This window comes from Taeniopygia guttata, chromosome 12, assembly GCF_048771995.1.
Source record: "Taeniopygia guttata chromosome 12, bTaeGut7.mat, whole genome shotgun sequence".
NCBI classification, from domain to species: Eukaryota; Metazoa; Chordata; class Aves; order Passeriformes; family Estrildidae; genus Taeniopygia; species Taeniopygia guttata.
Genome location: NC_133037.1, coordinates 19,317,830 through 19,331,618, shown reverse-complemented (window position 1 = coordinate 19,331,618; position 13,789 = coordinate 19,317,830). Strand labels below are relative to the sequence as shown.

Sequence of the window (13,789 nt, the reverse complement as noted above, 5' to 3'; positions counted from 1 at the left end):
TCTTCACCGTGTCAAGGTTTATTCCTGAGATGATTTGGAAATCCTCATCTTGGAATGATGATTATTCCTCAGTTTTCACTTTTCACAGGATCCCAGAATGCTTTGGGTTGGCAGGACCCTGAAGCTCATCCTGTTCCAGTGCATTGCCATGGGATGCCACTCACTCACTGGGTTGCTCAGGGGCCCATCCAGCCTGGCCTCGGGTTTTGGGGTCGTGCAGGTGTGGCAGGCTCACCTGGGCATACAGCCTGGCATGTGTGAGCCAGCTCACGGGTCAGGAAGCAAAAAGCTGCCTTAGCCCTGTGGGGAAGTCTTGGCCAAGTGTGTGACTGACTGCCCATAGCTCACACAGCCCATTGAGGGTCTGTGGGTTTTGGCTGTGTGGGGTTAGCCCAGACCTGTGGACGGGGCAGGTGAGAGGCAATAGGCAGGGGGAAATGCTGCAGGTGTCACTGTAAGGGTACACCTGACTCCTCTGGAGGGTGAATTGCTCAGTGTTTCTGTGGAATCACCCATTGCTGGCAGCTGGCCTGGAAGAGGGGGCTGTGCTGTGCTGTGCCAGCAGTCTGTTCCAGGTTGGATGTTCCCTGTGCAGGTGAAATGCGAGTCCCCAGCAGTGAAGGTGCTGGAGAAGGAGAAGTCCTATGGGCTGCCCAGTTATGTGGTGTACACTGTGAGCCTGGCTGATCCCAGAGTTCCCAGCCAGGGCTCCCTGTCCAGCAGTGTGACTGTCTCCAGTCCCATGACAGACCAGTCCATCACCATCCCAGTGACAGTGATCTACCTGACTGACAGAACCACTGCACCCGTGAGATGTAAGTTTAGCTCTGCACTCTGTATGCCAGCAGAAACCTTTAATTTCTCTGATGTTTATGAGGTTAACTCTTAAAGCAGGTTGGAGAAGATGCTCCTTTTAACTCAATATTGCCTCCTCTTAATCAATTCTGCAGATGAAGCCAGTCTCTTCCAGCAGTTTGTTCAGTCTTACCAAGTGATGATCTTCACGCTTTTTGCACTCATAGCAGGGACAGCTATTATGATCATAGGTAAGAGTAGGAAAGATTGCACAAGAATTTTTTTCCATAGCTTCTTACAGTGTGTTAGCTGTAAGATAAAAAGGAATGATTGCCATGCAAAATTATTGTGGTTTGTTTTTCAATTGTCTTGCAGCCTACCATGCATTTTTCTCACCGAATGAACAGCACAATCAGCCAATATTCCACCCAAGAACAAGTCTTCAGCACACACCTAACAGTAAGCAGCTGCCAGCCAGTTAGAAGTGAATTAATTGATTAGTCTGGCCATTGCACTGGAATTGAATGTAGGAAGGTCTGTAATCAAGAGTGGCAATGAAAAATAATTCACATTCTTACAGATGTGTTTAAGTTACAGTGAGCTGCAGGCATGGTGGTAAACACAAGTGATGCTTCAGATAAAATAAGGCAAATTCAAGTGAACGTCACTTGCTGAGGGGAAATGTACTGTGCCCCCCTCAGACTTAAGTCCTGAACCGGAAGACCCACAAATTTTGATACTTGCAGGGTACCTTTCCAAGAGGCCCTGAGCTAAAGAGATGATTTCACTTGGAATGGATCATCGGGTTCATTGCCAGTGTCCAGCAGATGCTCAAGAGCAGTTGTTTGCTCCTTCTCCCACCATTCATTCCCAAGCCTGATTGTTGTCTTCTCCTTCCCCTGTTTCAGGTTCCATCGGGTCACCTGCACATTCCTTCAGCTCCCAGGCCTCCAGCAGGCAGAGCAGCCCTTCGGCCAGGCTCTGGAGCACGGGTTACGCCTCTCAGTAGGGGCAGCACGGCTTCTCCTCGTGGCAAATCAAAGCAAATGTACAACTCAGTGCCTTAGCAAGCTCAGCAACTTCAGCAGCTGGGATGTAATTCAGGTTTTCTCTGGAATATTACTAGGTCCTTAATTTATTTACTTTTTTTACTATTTAGGGCTCTGAGTTTATTTTTTTTTAATGTCAGTGCTTCAATTCTCAAAAGCTTGTTTTATCTGTTGTTGTAGAGTTGCGGTAGTTTATGTTCAATTGCGTTATACTATGTACAGGTTGGTTTTTCAATTTAATTGCGTTTGTATTTAGTATGTTCTATGTACGCCCTCCCCAGCTGGTTCAGTGCGCCCTTTCCCGCCTTCCCACCCTTGTCCATCACCCCAATGCTCCCAAACCGCTCCCCTGTCCCTCACAGGGAGCCCGTCCATCGCCGGCACCCGCCTCACCATCTGGAAGTTTCCATCTGGGGCGTCGGGTGATTGGACAGGGCCTGGGGCCCCTCCCCTACTCCCATCCCATTGGCCCTTCCCAAAGCCACTCCCCCATGGAGCCACGCCCCCCAGATCCCCATTGGCCAGACGTTTCCCCGCCCCCTGTCCTATTTAACCCCTTGTCACCCCAGTTCCAGCGCCTTCTCTGGCAGGCGCTGCCAGCTGCACTTAGATCCTCCGGCTGTTCGTTTCTCCACGTTGGAGATAACAAAGAGGATTGTTACCCCCGGAGAAGGACACCTCTTCATTCTTTCACCGTGAGGGTCCCAGGTCCCTTCAGCCGAGGGCTAAGAACCCATCCCGAGCCTTCCAAAGCCCCCGAAGTTGGCCCAGCTCAGGGATCCTGCTCGCTCCCTCCGGAGCTAGAGCTCGGCCGGGAGAAATATCATTTTGGAGGGAGTGCGGCATGTTGTTCTTTGCTGCCTGCACAAAAAGCAATGTTTATGCTAGTCTGGCTTTCTTGAATTCTTCAAGCAACTAGAAGTTATATCTAAGTTAGAGCAATAACAGTTTTTTATTTACTTTTTATAAAAATAAGATTTCTTTCTAATGAACTTTTTTAAAAAAGGGGAAATTAGAAAAACAGGTGAAATATGAGCCAAAAATTTGAAGGATTGTTTATTTTGAAGAACTGGTTTTCATTTTGTGTTCCAAAAACTCAGGAATGTATTGCACTGATAAGTGTTCTTTGTTTAGTCTTACATTGGGATTCACCAGCACAATATGCTGGTTTAGCATGAGAAATGCTAATGTTTACATATATCAAGCATCCCAGTTTTAACTGTGAATAATATTCTGGCTGTCTGAACTATGCTAAGGACCATAAGAAAAGTGAAATAACAAAATACTTTGTGTGCAAAGCTATGCAGGCAAATAGATGAATGGAATGCAAACCCAGTGCGTGTCATAGAGTTTTGGTTTCACACAGTGTTAAAAGGATTGTTACATGAAATTGTATTGAGTCTTGTTTAACTTACTGGCTAATTTTGGAGAAATTGTGCCTTAAGTGCTAGTACTACTAAAAAAGGTAAGTTTGGATGTAGATAATCATTTGAATCTGTATTTAAGGTTTTCAAAACTCCTTTATTTTGAATTTTTGAATTGTGGTATGACTGTTCAGAGTCTAGCACTGGACTATATTATTTAAATTTGTATTATTAAATAAAGCTTTTAAAGATTCCTTCATGTTGCTGTTGAAGAATTTTTTGCAGTTTTGGCTGTTTAGAATTTAGCATTGGGCTGTTGTTTGAACTTCACTTCCTACAGCCCCTCAGTGTTTGCAATCACAATTTTCCAATGTTAATTTTCTCTCTGTTAGCAATGTAATGTTTTTAAATATTTTGACAATTCTTCCACTAGTATTTGTTGTCAGAGATTTCTTCCAGTTTTCACGAAGCATCTTCAATTCCTGCTGAAATCAGTGATGACTGTAGAAGCAGCTGTTCATTTTCTAGGTTTGTTCAAACTTCCCATTTTGTTCATTTGGGTTTTAAAAGAAAGATGTGATCTTTTTTCCACTTGAATCACTTGAATTCAGCAAGAAACCAATGGGCTGTGACTATCTCAGTGCTCCTGTGATAAACTCTTCAGAAATGATTAAAGGAGAGATTTTGCTCTTCTGTTGTTTCTCTTTCCCATTCAGCAATCTGGCACCGAATGTTCTGAAAAACAAACTGCTCCAAGTGGTGGGAGTACTTTGGCAAATGCTTGCTGTTTATTTCATTTCTTTAGGCAAGTAGTTGCAGTGTCCTGGCAAGAAAAAAAAAAAAAGGTATGAAGTAGGGAGCTGGTATGGCTCAAGAACCAACCTCCTGCAAGCAACAGCCAGGCTTTGGCTCGAGGAGCTCACCTCACCTGTGGGGCCATTCCTGGGGCCGGGGGGATTTGGGGATATAAATTTTTTCTCAGAGGGTTGCTGCCAATGTAAAGATTTTTTTAAATTTAATAAACTGAGATTTGCATTTAATGCTGATTTTCTTCCCCATTCACTTCCTGCTTGTTCCTGACTGTTTTATCCCTGAGAGGCAGAAGGGCTGCTGGCAGTGTGTCTGTTCCAAAGTCCAGGCCTTATCTGAGTTGAAATGTCAGAGCTGTGCCAGGCTGACTCCTGCATCCAGAAAATCCTTGCCTGCCAACAGCAGATCAACAGGTGTGTCCCAAGGAATTACTCAATTAGATTAAGGTTAGCAAGGCTGGGTTAATACTGGTTTTCAAGCCAATCTGCTCCCTAATCAAACCTCCCAAACACAGCCCAATCTTTACTTCTCAATCTGCCCCCTTTAAAAAGCAAGGCAGATGATGAATGAAACATGGCACACACCTTTCAGCAAAGAGCTCTTTCTGATGGGCAGCCAAGATTATGGTGTGCTGCTTCAGGGGAAGGTTTTCCTGGCAGCATGTTAGCTGCCTTTTGCAGTTTATATGAAGGATTAAAGTTGTCCAGGTGAGAGTCCAGCCTTGGCTAACCCCTGCCTTGGCCTGCAGATAAAGGCATTCTTGCCTTCTGTGTTTGGTGGTTGATTCTGGCACTCAGGAGCGCATGTCAGTTCATTCATGAACATCCTCTGGTGATTTCTTAGTAGAGGGCTCCCCAAGAAGCTTGAGGAGTTTCCCCATCCCAGTTTCCCCAGTTAGAGACACAGCTGTGTTAGGCTGTGTCTCGCTGTGTCCCAGGGATTGCAGCAGTCCTCCCCAAGGAACTTTCCTTGGAGCAGCCCTGGAGACAGATGGTGTTTGGGCAAGGTACATGCTCTCCAGTTAATTCCTGGTTTTTTAATTTTTTTTTTTTTCTGGTAAGGCAACTAGAGGTATTGTTTGTGTATTTACCTTTACGATTCTGTGTTAAGTTAGTGTAGTATTGGTGATTTGATTAAAACCATTCCTTTTCAGCTGTTTCTTTGTATCAATTTCAAGTTCAAGGTTATAGCTGGCCTTAAACTCCAGCCCATGTTCTCCACAGCAAAGCCCCTGTGCTCTCGTAGGAAAAGCATCAATTTCTAAGCTGTAAAAAAAGGCATTTAGCAAGTGATGGCTATCTGACATATGGTCTTTGGTTGATACTAAATATTCTAATTTTTATTTATTTTATTGGCAACATTCAAAAACATCTGCTTTATTTTCAGTTTGAATAAAGCTGGGTTCACTTTTCATCTGTTAACTTCAATGAGACAACTTCTCTGTGTAAATTTGGCACACAGTTTCCCAGGACCTTCTCCTGCAGCTTGCAAAATTAAAACAAGAATGGGAAACGAATTTTTCTCCTTGATCCATACTTCTCACCGTTGCACTGAGCTGTAGCTGTACCACCAGTAAGCTGCTGTGCACATCTTTCCTCACACCTCTGGCCCTCTCCGTCTCCAGAGCAGTTTTTATCCCAGGTGCTGTGTTCACCTCTGCAGGTGGCCTCCACCAGAGCTGTGTGTGTTAATAAATTATTTCCTGCCATTTTTACCATCTCATCCCTCAGCACAGCCTGGTGCTGCTGTGCTGTGTGTGCTGCCTCCCTCCCAGTGCTTTGCCAGAATCCCCAAACAGACTGGGAGCTGCAGTTGCTGTTTTCCAGTTTTCCACAGAGCAGGTGTTGTGTACGTTTGTTATTCGCTCAGACATTCATTCTTCCCTTCTCACTTCTTACTTGCCCCGTTGTGTTTTAAAGTGCTGTTCCCATTCTGCTCAGTTCAAAGCTTTATCCCAGGCCTTACTTCTGCATTTAGCATAAATAAATTTATTTTAAAGCTGTTGTGCTTATGGATATGCCAAGGTCTCTTTTGTGGCCTTTTGTTCATTTTTTAAATTTTATTTTCAAGTAAGCCAATTGCCAGCTAGGGACATCCTTTCAGACTTTGGGTGGGAAAGCACCACAAAACTTCACTGGAGAGTCAGACCAGAAATCCCTACAATGGAGAACCTGAGGCTGCCTGTGCCAAGGGCAGCCCTAGGAAATAATTTTAGGCCAGCATGTGCTTATGGCTTACAGTGACCATCTGTAAATCAAACAAAAGCAGTATTGTCTAGATAAAATCTGGTGATTGAAATTCAGTTTACTGATCAACAAGCGTGGAAGTTCTGGAACTAGTTTTAAATAATTGTTCTGTTTCACATGTTTTCATGTGTGAGGGAGACAAGAGGTGGGAGATGATTTTGTCTTTTGTGGCATATGCTTTACTTAGAAAATAAAGTTCTGAGACTCTCTTAAGTAGTAGGAAGCTGCCGTTAGTTACAAAATAGTGAAAATTGTCATATTTTATCCAAAAGGAAGGGGAAAAAATAATTTTCCAAAGTAATAGCTTGTAATTTGACAGCATGAATCATTTGTGTTATTATAGTGAGTCATAAATAGAAGAGGCACCAAAAGAATTATTTTTGAAAATGTACAAAGATAACAAAGAAATGAAGTTTCCTAAAATGTTGCTAAGAAGGCACCAGGCCATTGAACAGACTAAGCTTATTTGAAATACTAAAAGTGAGTTAAATTTTAATTTTTTTTTTTTTTTGTAAAAATAATAGAAGAGGCTGCTTTCAATTATCTTTTTCTCTAAAAGCCACTTAGCCTGTCTTTAGTGGAAGCTGGGTCAAAGCCCTCCCTAGAAGCATTAAGAATCCTGGAGTTTCAGTAATATGATCCAGCCTTTACCAGCTCCTGAACTCTCCTGCCACACACAGTTGGTCAAGTCACCAAACACAGCCAATAAAGCCGATGTGCCCACTGTACTTTGTCATTGCTCCTATGCATTTTTATCTTTCCAAGCATTCTTTCCTCATGCCTGACTAGTCATCTTTGGATCTGAAGCTGTGGCCATGTCCTGGTGGATATTTGGTTTGTTCATTTGCTAGATTAATATTTCATTTCATGCTGGGTTAAGACTGGCCAATAGAAATAAATAGCTTTGGATTATAGCACAATTAAGGAGCTCTTGTGAAGAAAAAAGAACTCTGTTGTCCTGAGCATCTGACCCCAGCTGGTGCATTCTCTCTGCCAGCTGGTTCTTGCATGGAAGGAAAATTAATAAAATTGCCAAACAAAGAAGCATTTTCAGCAAGTACGCAACAAACATTGAAGGCTAAACATCCTCCTTGCAATGCCAGAAGGATTCCAAATAAGCAGCTGAACTGAAGGGATTATTTTGATAGTGTTGTAGAAATATTGGTCTACTGGAAATGTTTAAAGGTCAGCTGGAGTGTTTCGTGGGGTTTTGTTGCTGTTACTGAGGTTTTTTGTTGCCTGAACTCCTTAGTTCTGGGCATGCTGCTTTCATAAGACATCACTGACTGTGGGACTCAGATTCAGTCAAAGAGAGAAACGGAGAGTTTCTAGCCAGGCAGAAGCCTGGGAAAGAGCTGGGAAGGAATGTAAATAATTCTTTATCTCTCTTGTTCTCACACTGTTTATAGTTAAGTTCTATCACTGTGCATCAAGCACTCTGAACCAGTGTGTGGGTTGTCTTCACTTTAGGACCAATGGATTTAACCTTTGCGAAGCTCTGTATAAAAGAGCAGTGTATTTTGAATAAAGCAGAGTTTCACTCTCACAGCCTTCTGAGTCAGAGTCTTCTCATTCCCGTCCTGCCTCGACAGCGACAACTGACAGGCTGGGCTCTCAGAATCTGTTACACAGATTATCATCACTATTGCTGCAGTTTCCATATTCCTCCCCTACTACAAAAAATGTGACCTTTGTCACATTACACTTTGTGTAATTTTTTTTTTTTTTCTATCTTTGGTGTGAGATTCCACCTCCTTCAGCAGGAAGAGATCAATGAATTGAGATAATTGAAGAAGTAGACAGTAGTTGCTACCACTCTCAAATGATTTTATTAAATTATTAACAATGTGCTCAGAGCTGTCTTGGGGGTGCTGGGAGAGCAGAATGTAGTTTAGGCATAAAACAGAATGTAGTTCAGGCAGAATGTAATTTAGGCATAAAATATGATAGAGCAATTTCGTTTTAGTTCCAGCTTTACTGACTGTGCTTCTGAAAGCAGACAGGTACAGATCACATTTCTGTCTCATTTTTCGATTTAGGGTTACAGTGACAGTGCAAAATGTCAGAATTATGAGTAAGTTAAAAAGCCGTGCTGAGCTGTAAGGTCACAGAACCCTGTTAGTGTTCACTCCATGATCTGACTTAGCAAATCACAGCTTCATATTCTCAGCAGTGATGGCAGAAATCACTCCCTCTGCTTCATAATGTTCTCTCCTTTTATCCTGACTTTCCGTTTCTGTTTAGAAAAGGTCTGAAGTGCTTTGTGTCCTTGACCCAAGTGACTGACCAGCCTGCAGGGCTGGGAGAGCTGGGTACAAGTGTAAAAACACCTTCAATGCAGTGACTTATCAAGCAGTAGAATTGGCATAAGAGAAGCTACTGTTCCATGGAGCACAGTAAAAGCAGGGTGGAAACACATCAGGTGTTTTCAAAGTCCTGTTTCCCAAGGGGAATCCTGTTCCAGCAGTGAATCACAGAAGTAGGTGGTGTAGAAAGCACTGGACAGTGAAGTTTCCCTCCTTAACAGAGGAGGGCAGGGAAAGGCAGCCTGCTTGTACATTGGGAAATTACCCTAGGAACCAGTTCTGGGTTTAACTGTAGAATGTTTGATATTGGTGAACTTTAGATACGTGACTTAGATAAAAACTATATTCACAGAATCCCAGAATATCCTGAGCTGAAGGGACCCCCAAGGATCACCCAGTCCAGCCCTGGCCCTGCACAGACACCCCAACAATCCCACCCTGGACCTCCCTGGCAGTGTTGTTCCTGCAGCCCTGGCAGCCTGGGGGCCGTGCCCATTCCCTGGGCAGTGCCAGCACCCTCTGGGGAAGAAGGGAAGGACTTTTTCCTGATCTCCAGCCTGAGCCTGCCCTGGCACAGCTCCAACTGTTCCCTGAGTGCTGTCCCTGGCCAGAGAGCAGAGACCAGTGCTGCCCCAGTCTGCTGAAGGAAGCCCTTGGATTTTGGTCTCTGTTCTGCCTGTGTCTGGCCTCCTGCCCAAGCTCAGCATCTCTCTGTACACAAATACACATCCTTTGGGCATTGCTCCTCGTGCACCTGCCAGCAGCACTCTTCCCTCTGCCTTAGCAGGTGAGCTGATCTAGTGATACAGGAGCACCTGGTTCCAACCCTGTAAATTCAGAGCTTTGGCAAATAGCACTTCCTTTAGGTAATAACACTCTTACACGATGGCTTCGTGTCCTTCAGACTTATTCAAATATCTCTGCAACCTTATTCAATGACTACACCTTGTCATTCAAACCCCAATAAAGGAGTTTAACATTTTGCTAAAGGAAGCTTTCCCTGTGCTTTGGTTGATTTGCCCAGGAGGTGTATGTAAGTGCAGCTATTTTGATAGAGCTGGACTGTGTACTGGGATGAGCACATTTTCATTAAATCTGTCAAATGTCATTTTAAAAGTCATTGAGTGTGCTCCACAACAAAGCAGGCAGAATTACAGAGCAGAATGCCTTTTGTGAATGCTATTGTAAATGTGTCACAACTCATTCTGGCTTTTGCATGTGGGCTTATCTTCAAATAGCATCCTGCTGTTATGATTAGTGATTGCTGTCGTGAATGAAATCTCTTTGGTCTCAGCAACAAAATAAACCACTTTATATATAGAACCCACTGTTGAATAGGACCCTAAATATTTATTTTCCCATGCTTCTTGCCAAATAATCTTCAAGGTGAAGCCTCTCATTTAATGAAACAATGTCAGCAGTAAAACCAGGACTAGAGGCAGTCATGGTTCTAGAAAGGGCAGCAGCAGCAAGCAAGCTCTTAATGTTACCTGTCCAAGTGAAACATCCTTGGAACCCTGTGAGCTTGGAATTAGGCAACTTTTATGGGAATTAGTCTTTTATGGGAAGAGCTTTGTGGTGTCCCAGTGTCCACCAGCATCAGCTCCTGCTCCGGGTAATTGGTAACCCCATGGGAAATGCCTTCACTTCAGGTGTCACCTGCTGTGCTACCACAGAACTTTCAGTCTTGCAGCTTTTAAAATTATCAGTGTCAACCCTGAAATTTTTTAATTGGTAGAGCACTCACAAAGATGTTTCTTGGTATGATTTGGCAAGCCATTACATGATACAAGCCATTATATTATATTATTATATATTATAAGCTATATGGCAGGGATTTGGATTAGATGACATTTAAAGGTCCTTTCCAACCCAAACTCTTCTCTGGTTCTATGAATCTGAAAAACATGAATAATCTACAGCTCACATCTTTCCAAATTAAATTCTGCAAGAGAAAGCAAAGCTTTTTACCTCTTAGGCTCACTAGATGAAGACTTTTAGGGAAGGATTGGAATAGTTCCAGTTAATATACTAACACGCCAAAATTTAGAAATAGTTGGAGCTGACCTTTGATGAGAAAGGAAAGAAAGAGTCTCTTAAAGCGAGTTCCTAAAGAATTCTCATTTAGGTAAAAGTACATAAGAAAGCAAAAATATCTGAAAGCAAAATAAATTCACGGCTTCTGAGAAGCAGCCCCAGAAGCACAGCACTGAAGGTGTTGGGCAATGCATGAAAATGAGATACAGAGACATATAAGACAACTTTCACTACATCAGTAGGTTTGCATAACACAGTGAGACTGGCAAAAGGGAATTATGTCTTCATTGCCCAGTTTTATGAGAGCCTACATGTGTGGAATAAAGCTCTGGGAGAAGACAGCAAGAAGGGACAGGAAGATTTCATGTGAGTAATCTAACTTAAAAATTGGAATTTCTCTTAATTTCTGCATCATCTTTCAGGTTGAATGGTGATTCTTTGTGATAACCAGTTTGTTTTGCTGCTGGAATCTGACCATAAAGTTCTGTGACATCAGGTCTCCAGTACTGTGTGTTCAGTTGTGCTTCAGGAGTTCTCCTGTCATTATAAATGTCTCTCATTCCATCTGCCAGAACAGATATGGCTGTGCTAAGTCTGTTATTAATTTTTTAGGTTGTTTCATTCCAGATGAATAAAATATTTAAAGTGAATATTTTTCTCAGCACCTGCAGCTGCTCAAAACCCCAGCAACATTGTGCAGCCGAATTCAAGCAATAAAGACTGCTAACTTCAAATACTTCCAGTGCCAATGAGCTTTAGGAGTGTTGTCTGTGAGAACAGGTAACTGCTAAGTTCTTTGAATACTTCAGATCCACAGATCTATTGGTGTACTTGTACCTCTTGTGAGTGACTGAATTATCTATTTATATGAACTTGTTTTGCATCTTGATTAGCCTGTTGTTCAGGCTTCTAACTGAGCAGACTTTCCATTGGTTTGGTGTCTGCACTCTCAGATAATCTCCTTTTTCTCAGTCACTGCTGCTGTCCACAGCCAGACCGGGCAGGGCTTGGAGCCACCTGGGCTGGGGGTGACATTGTTGAGAGAAAAATGGAACTAGAAACAAGTTTCAAAATACAGCCTTACAAATAAGACTAGGTACTTTGGAGAAAAATAACTATGAAAGATAAATTGTAGTAAGACCCACAAAGAGTGATTTTAAATAATTGACTTCAAGGCATTTATAGCATAGTGTAGCAAAAACTAATAAACAAAAAAACCCCATATAATATATTATAATTGAATATAGTTAGTTTCTATTGTAATAGCATGAATTATAACATCTGTATTATCTCACCCTTCAGATAAGACTAAAAATAAAATAAAAGTTTTTAAAACACCTTTCAGTTACCCCATCTCTGAGTCAGAAAATACCTTAATCCAAAAACACATCCAAAATACCTTAATCAAAAAAACATCTTCCAACCCAAACCATTCTGGGGTTCTGAGGTTCCATGACTCTGCTTGCTCACTGAAAACATTAGCAGCAGGAATTCAAGTCTTACACTCCCAAGCTAGCAAAGCTGTACTTCCTTTCCAGGGATGGATTTATGGGAAGCTGCATCTCCAGAGCATCTCCAGCCTGGTGGCTCCAGAAGGAGGAGAGTGCCCTCCCTCAGAGCCCGGAGTCTGCAGCTCTACAGCTGCTCATGTACAAATTCTCCTGAGTAAAGTTTTAGTCTGGCTTTGGTTTTTGTTGTTGTTTTGGTGACTCAGTGCCATTACATGGATTTCCATGTGCAAGGAGACAAGTTTGCTGCTGGCATCCTGGTGCCTTGATTGCCTGCAGCTGTGGAATTTGCATGTGCCTTGGATCCTGGTCACTGGTAAAAATGCAGAAGCATTTATTCAAAGTTCATAAATAGCTTCTCATTTTTAAATTAATGGGAATTTAGACATGAAACTGAGAATTCATTTCATCAGTGCCCAAAGAGAGCTTAGAGCCTGTCTCAGGCATCAAAGCAGGTTGTTTGCCCCTGATATCCTTTCACTTGACTTACTAAGCTTGTAACAGTTTATCTTGCACTACTGCATTAGGTGAATTTTGCAGAAATGTATCCTCAAGAAGAACAATTAGATTTAACTCATGATCCCTCCTGGAAGTGGTTCTTTCTCCCTCCTTTTTCGCTGTTTTACTTTGCAAACCATCATCTCCCAACTGTTTTATACTATTATTTGCCCTCCCCATAAAGTAAACATTAACATTTTCATATTCTGTAAGTTACATTTTATGAAACATCAAAACCTATAAAGCTCACCAGCTGAGGACCTACTTGCTTGGATTTTTGTGTGGAGCAGAAAGGAGGAGAAAGGAGAGGTTGTTTTGGAGCCCACAACACTATTTCAGTGCTTGATATAGAACAGTAAAGTATTTTGAACTCTATTGTTGGGAATCCACTTGTGATATAAATCAGAATTATTATCCTTATCTCATCAGTGGCAAGGCTGCAGCACACAGAGAGATGATTTGTCCAAGGCCCCTGTCAGGGCAGGGGCAGGGCTGAAAATAGAACCTGTGTGTGAGCAGAGCTCAGGGCTGGGTGTGTGATACCATCACACCGAGGAGAAGGAGTGCAAAGGGGAAATGCTGGCAGAGGTGGGAGTCACACAGGGATACCCTGAGAGCAGCTCTGAGCAGCTCCCTGAGGTACCCTGCTGGCTTCCCTTGCAAAATAATTCACCTGCAGAACTGAAATATGGCCAGAGGCACTGAGGAAACTCCTTATCAGGCAGTGGTCAATAAACTACTTTCAAACTTTATCATAATAATAACAATGATAATGATAATGATGATGAAGATGATGGTGGTGGTGATGATGATGATACTACTAATACTATTTTTTTATTATTATTACCTATTACGATAAGAACAGATGAAACACCACCTTCCACATGGAACTGCTGAAGTTCAGCTGCAGGACCAGCACTGGAGCTCTGGCACTGCCATGGCCAATGTTCCTGGCTATATAATAATGATAATGATGATTATAATGATGACAATAATAAGTTTTAGTTTTAGTTTTAGTTTCAGTTTTAGTTTTAGTTTTAGTTTTAGTTTTAGTTTTATTTTCTAGTCCATCTGAACATTTGAATACACTTCCATGAGCCAGGCAACTGATGATGAGTTTCTTTCCTGATGCTGGTTGTGCAGCAGAAGGGCACTGCAGGGCCCAGGAGAGAAGGA

General features: G+C 42.5%; 1 protein-coding gene and 1 long non-coding RNA gene across 2 annotated transcripts in view; one reads left to right on the top strand and one right to left on the bottom strand.

Annotated features, from left to right (window-relative positions):
• The window catches only part of NUP210 (nucleoporin 210), a 48,904-nt gene extending 45,437 nt beyond the window's left edge, over positions 1-3,467 (top strand). Inside the window, exons 37-40 of the mRNA XM_072934944.1 lie at positions 596-815; positions 951-1,046; positions 1,171-1,254; positions 1,704-3,467. Coding sequence (XP_072791045.1) covers positions 596-815; positions 951-1,046; positions 1,171-1,254; positions 1,704-1,804 — 501 coding nt within the window. The 3' untranslated portion in view covers positions 1,805-3,467. The remainder of the gene's footprint in view (positions 1-595; positions 816-950; positions 1,047-1,170; positions 1,255-1,703) is intronic.
• The window catches only part of LOC140684961 (uncharacterized), a 44,734-nt gene continuing 33,829 nt past the window's right edge, over positions 2,885-13,789 (bottom strand). The window contains exon 2 of the long non-coding RNA XR_012058025.1: positions 2,885-4,031. This is a non-coding gene — a long non-coding RNA (uncharacterized lncRNA). The remainder of the gene's footprint in view (positions 4,032-13,789) is intronic.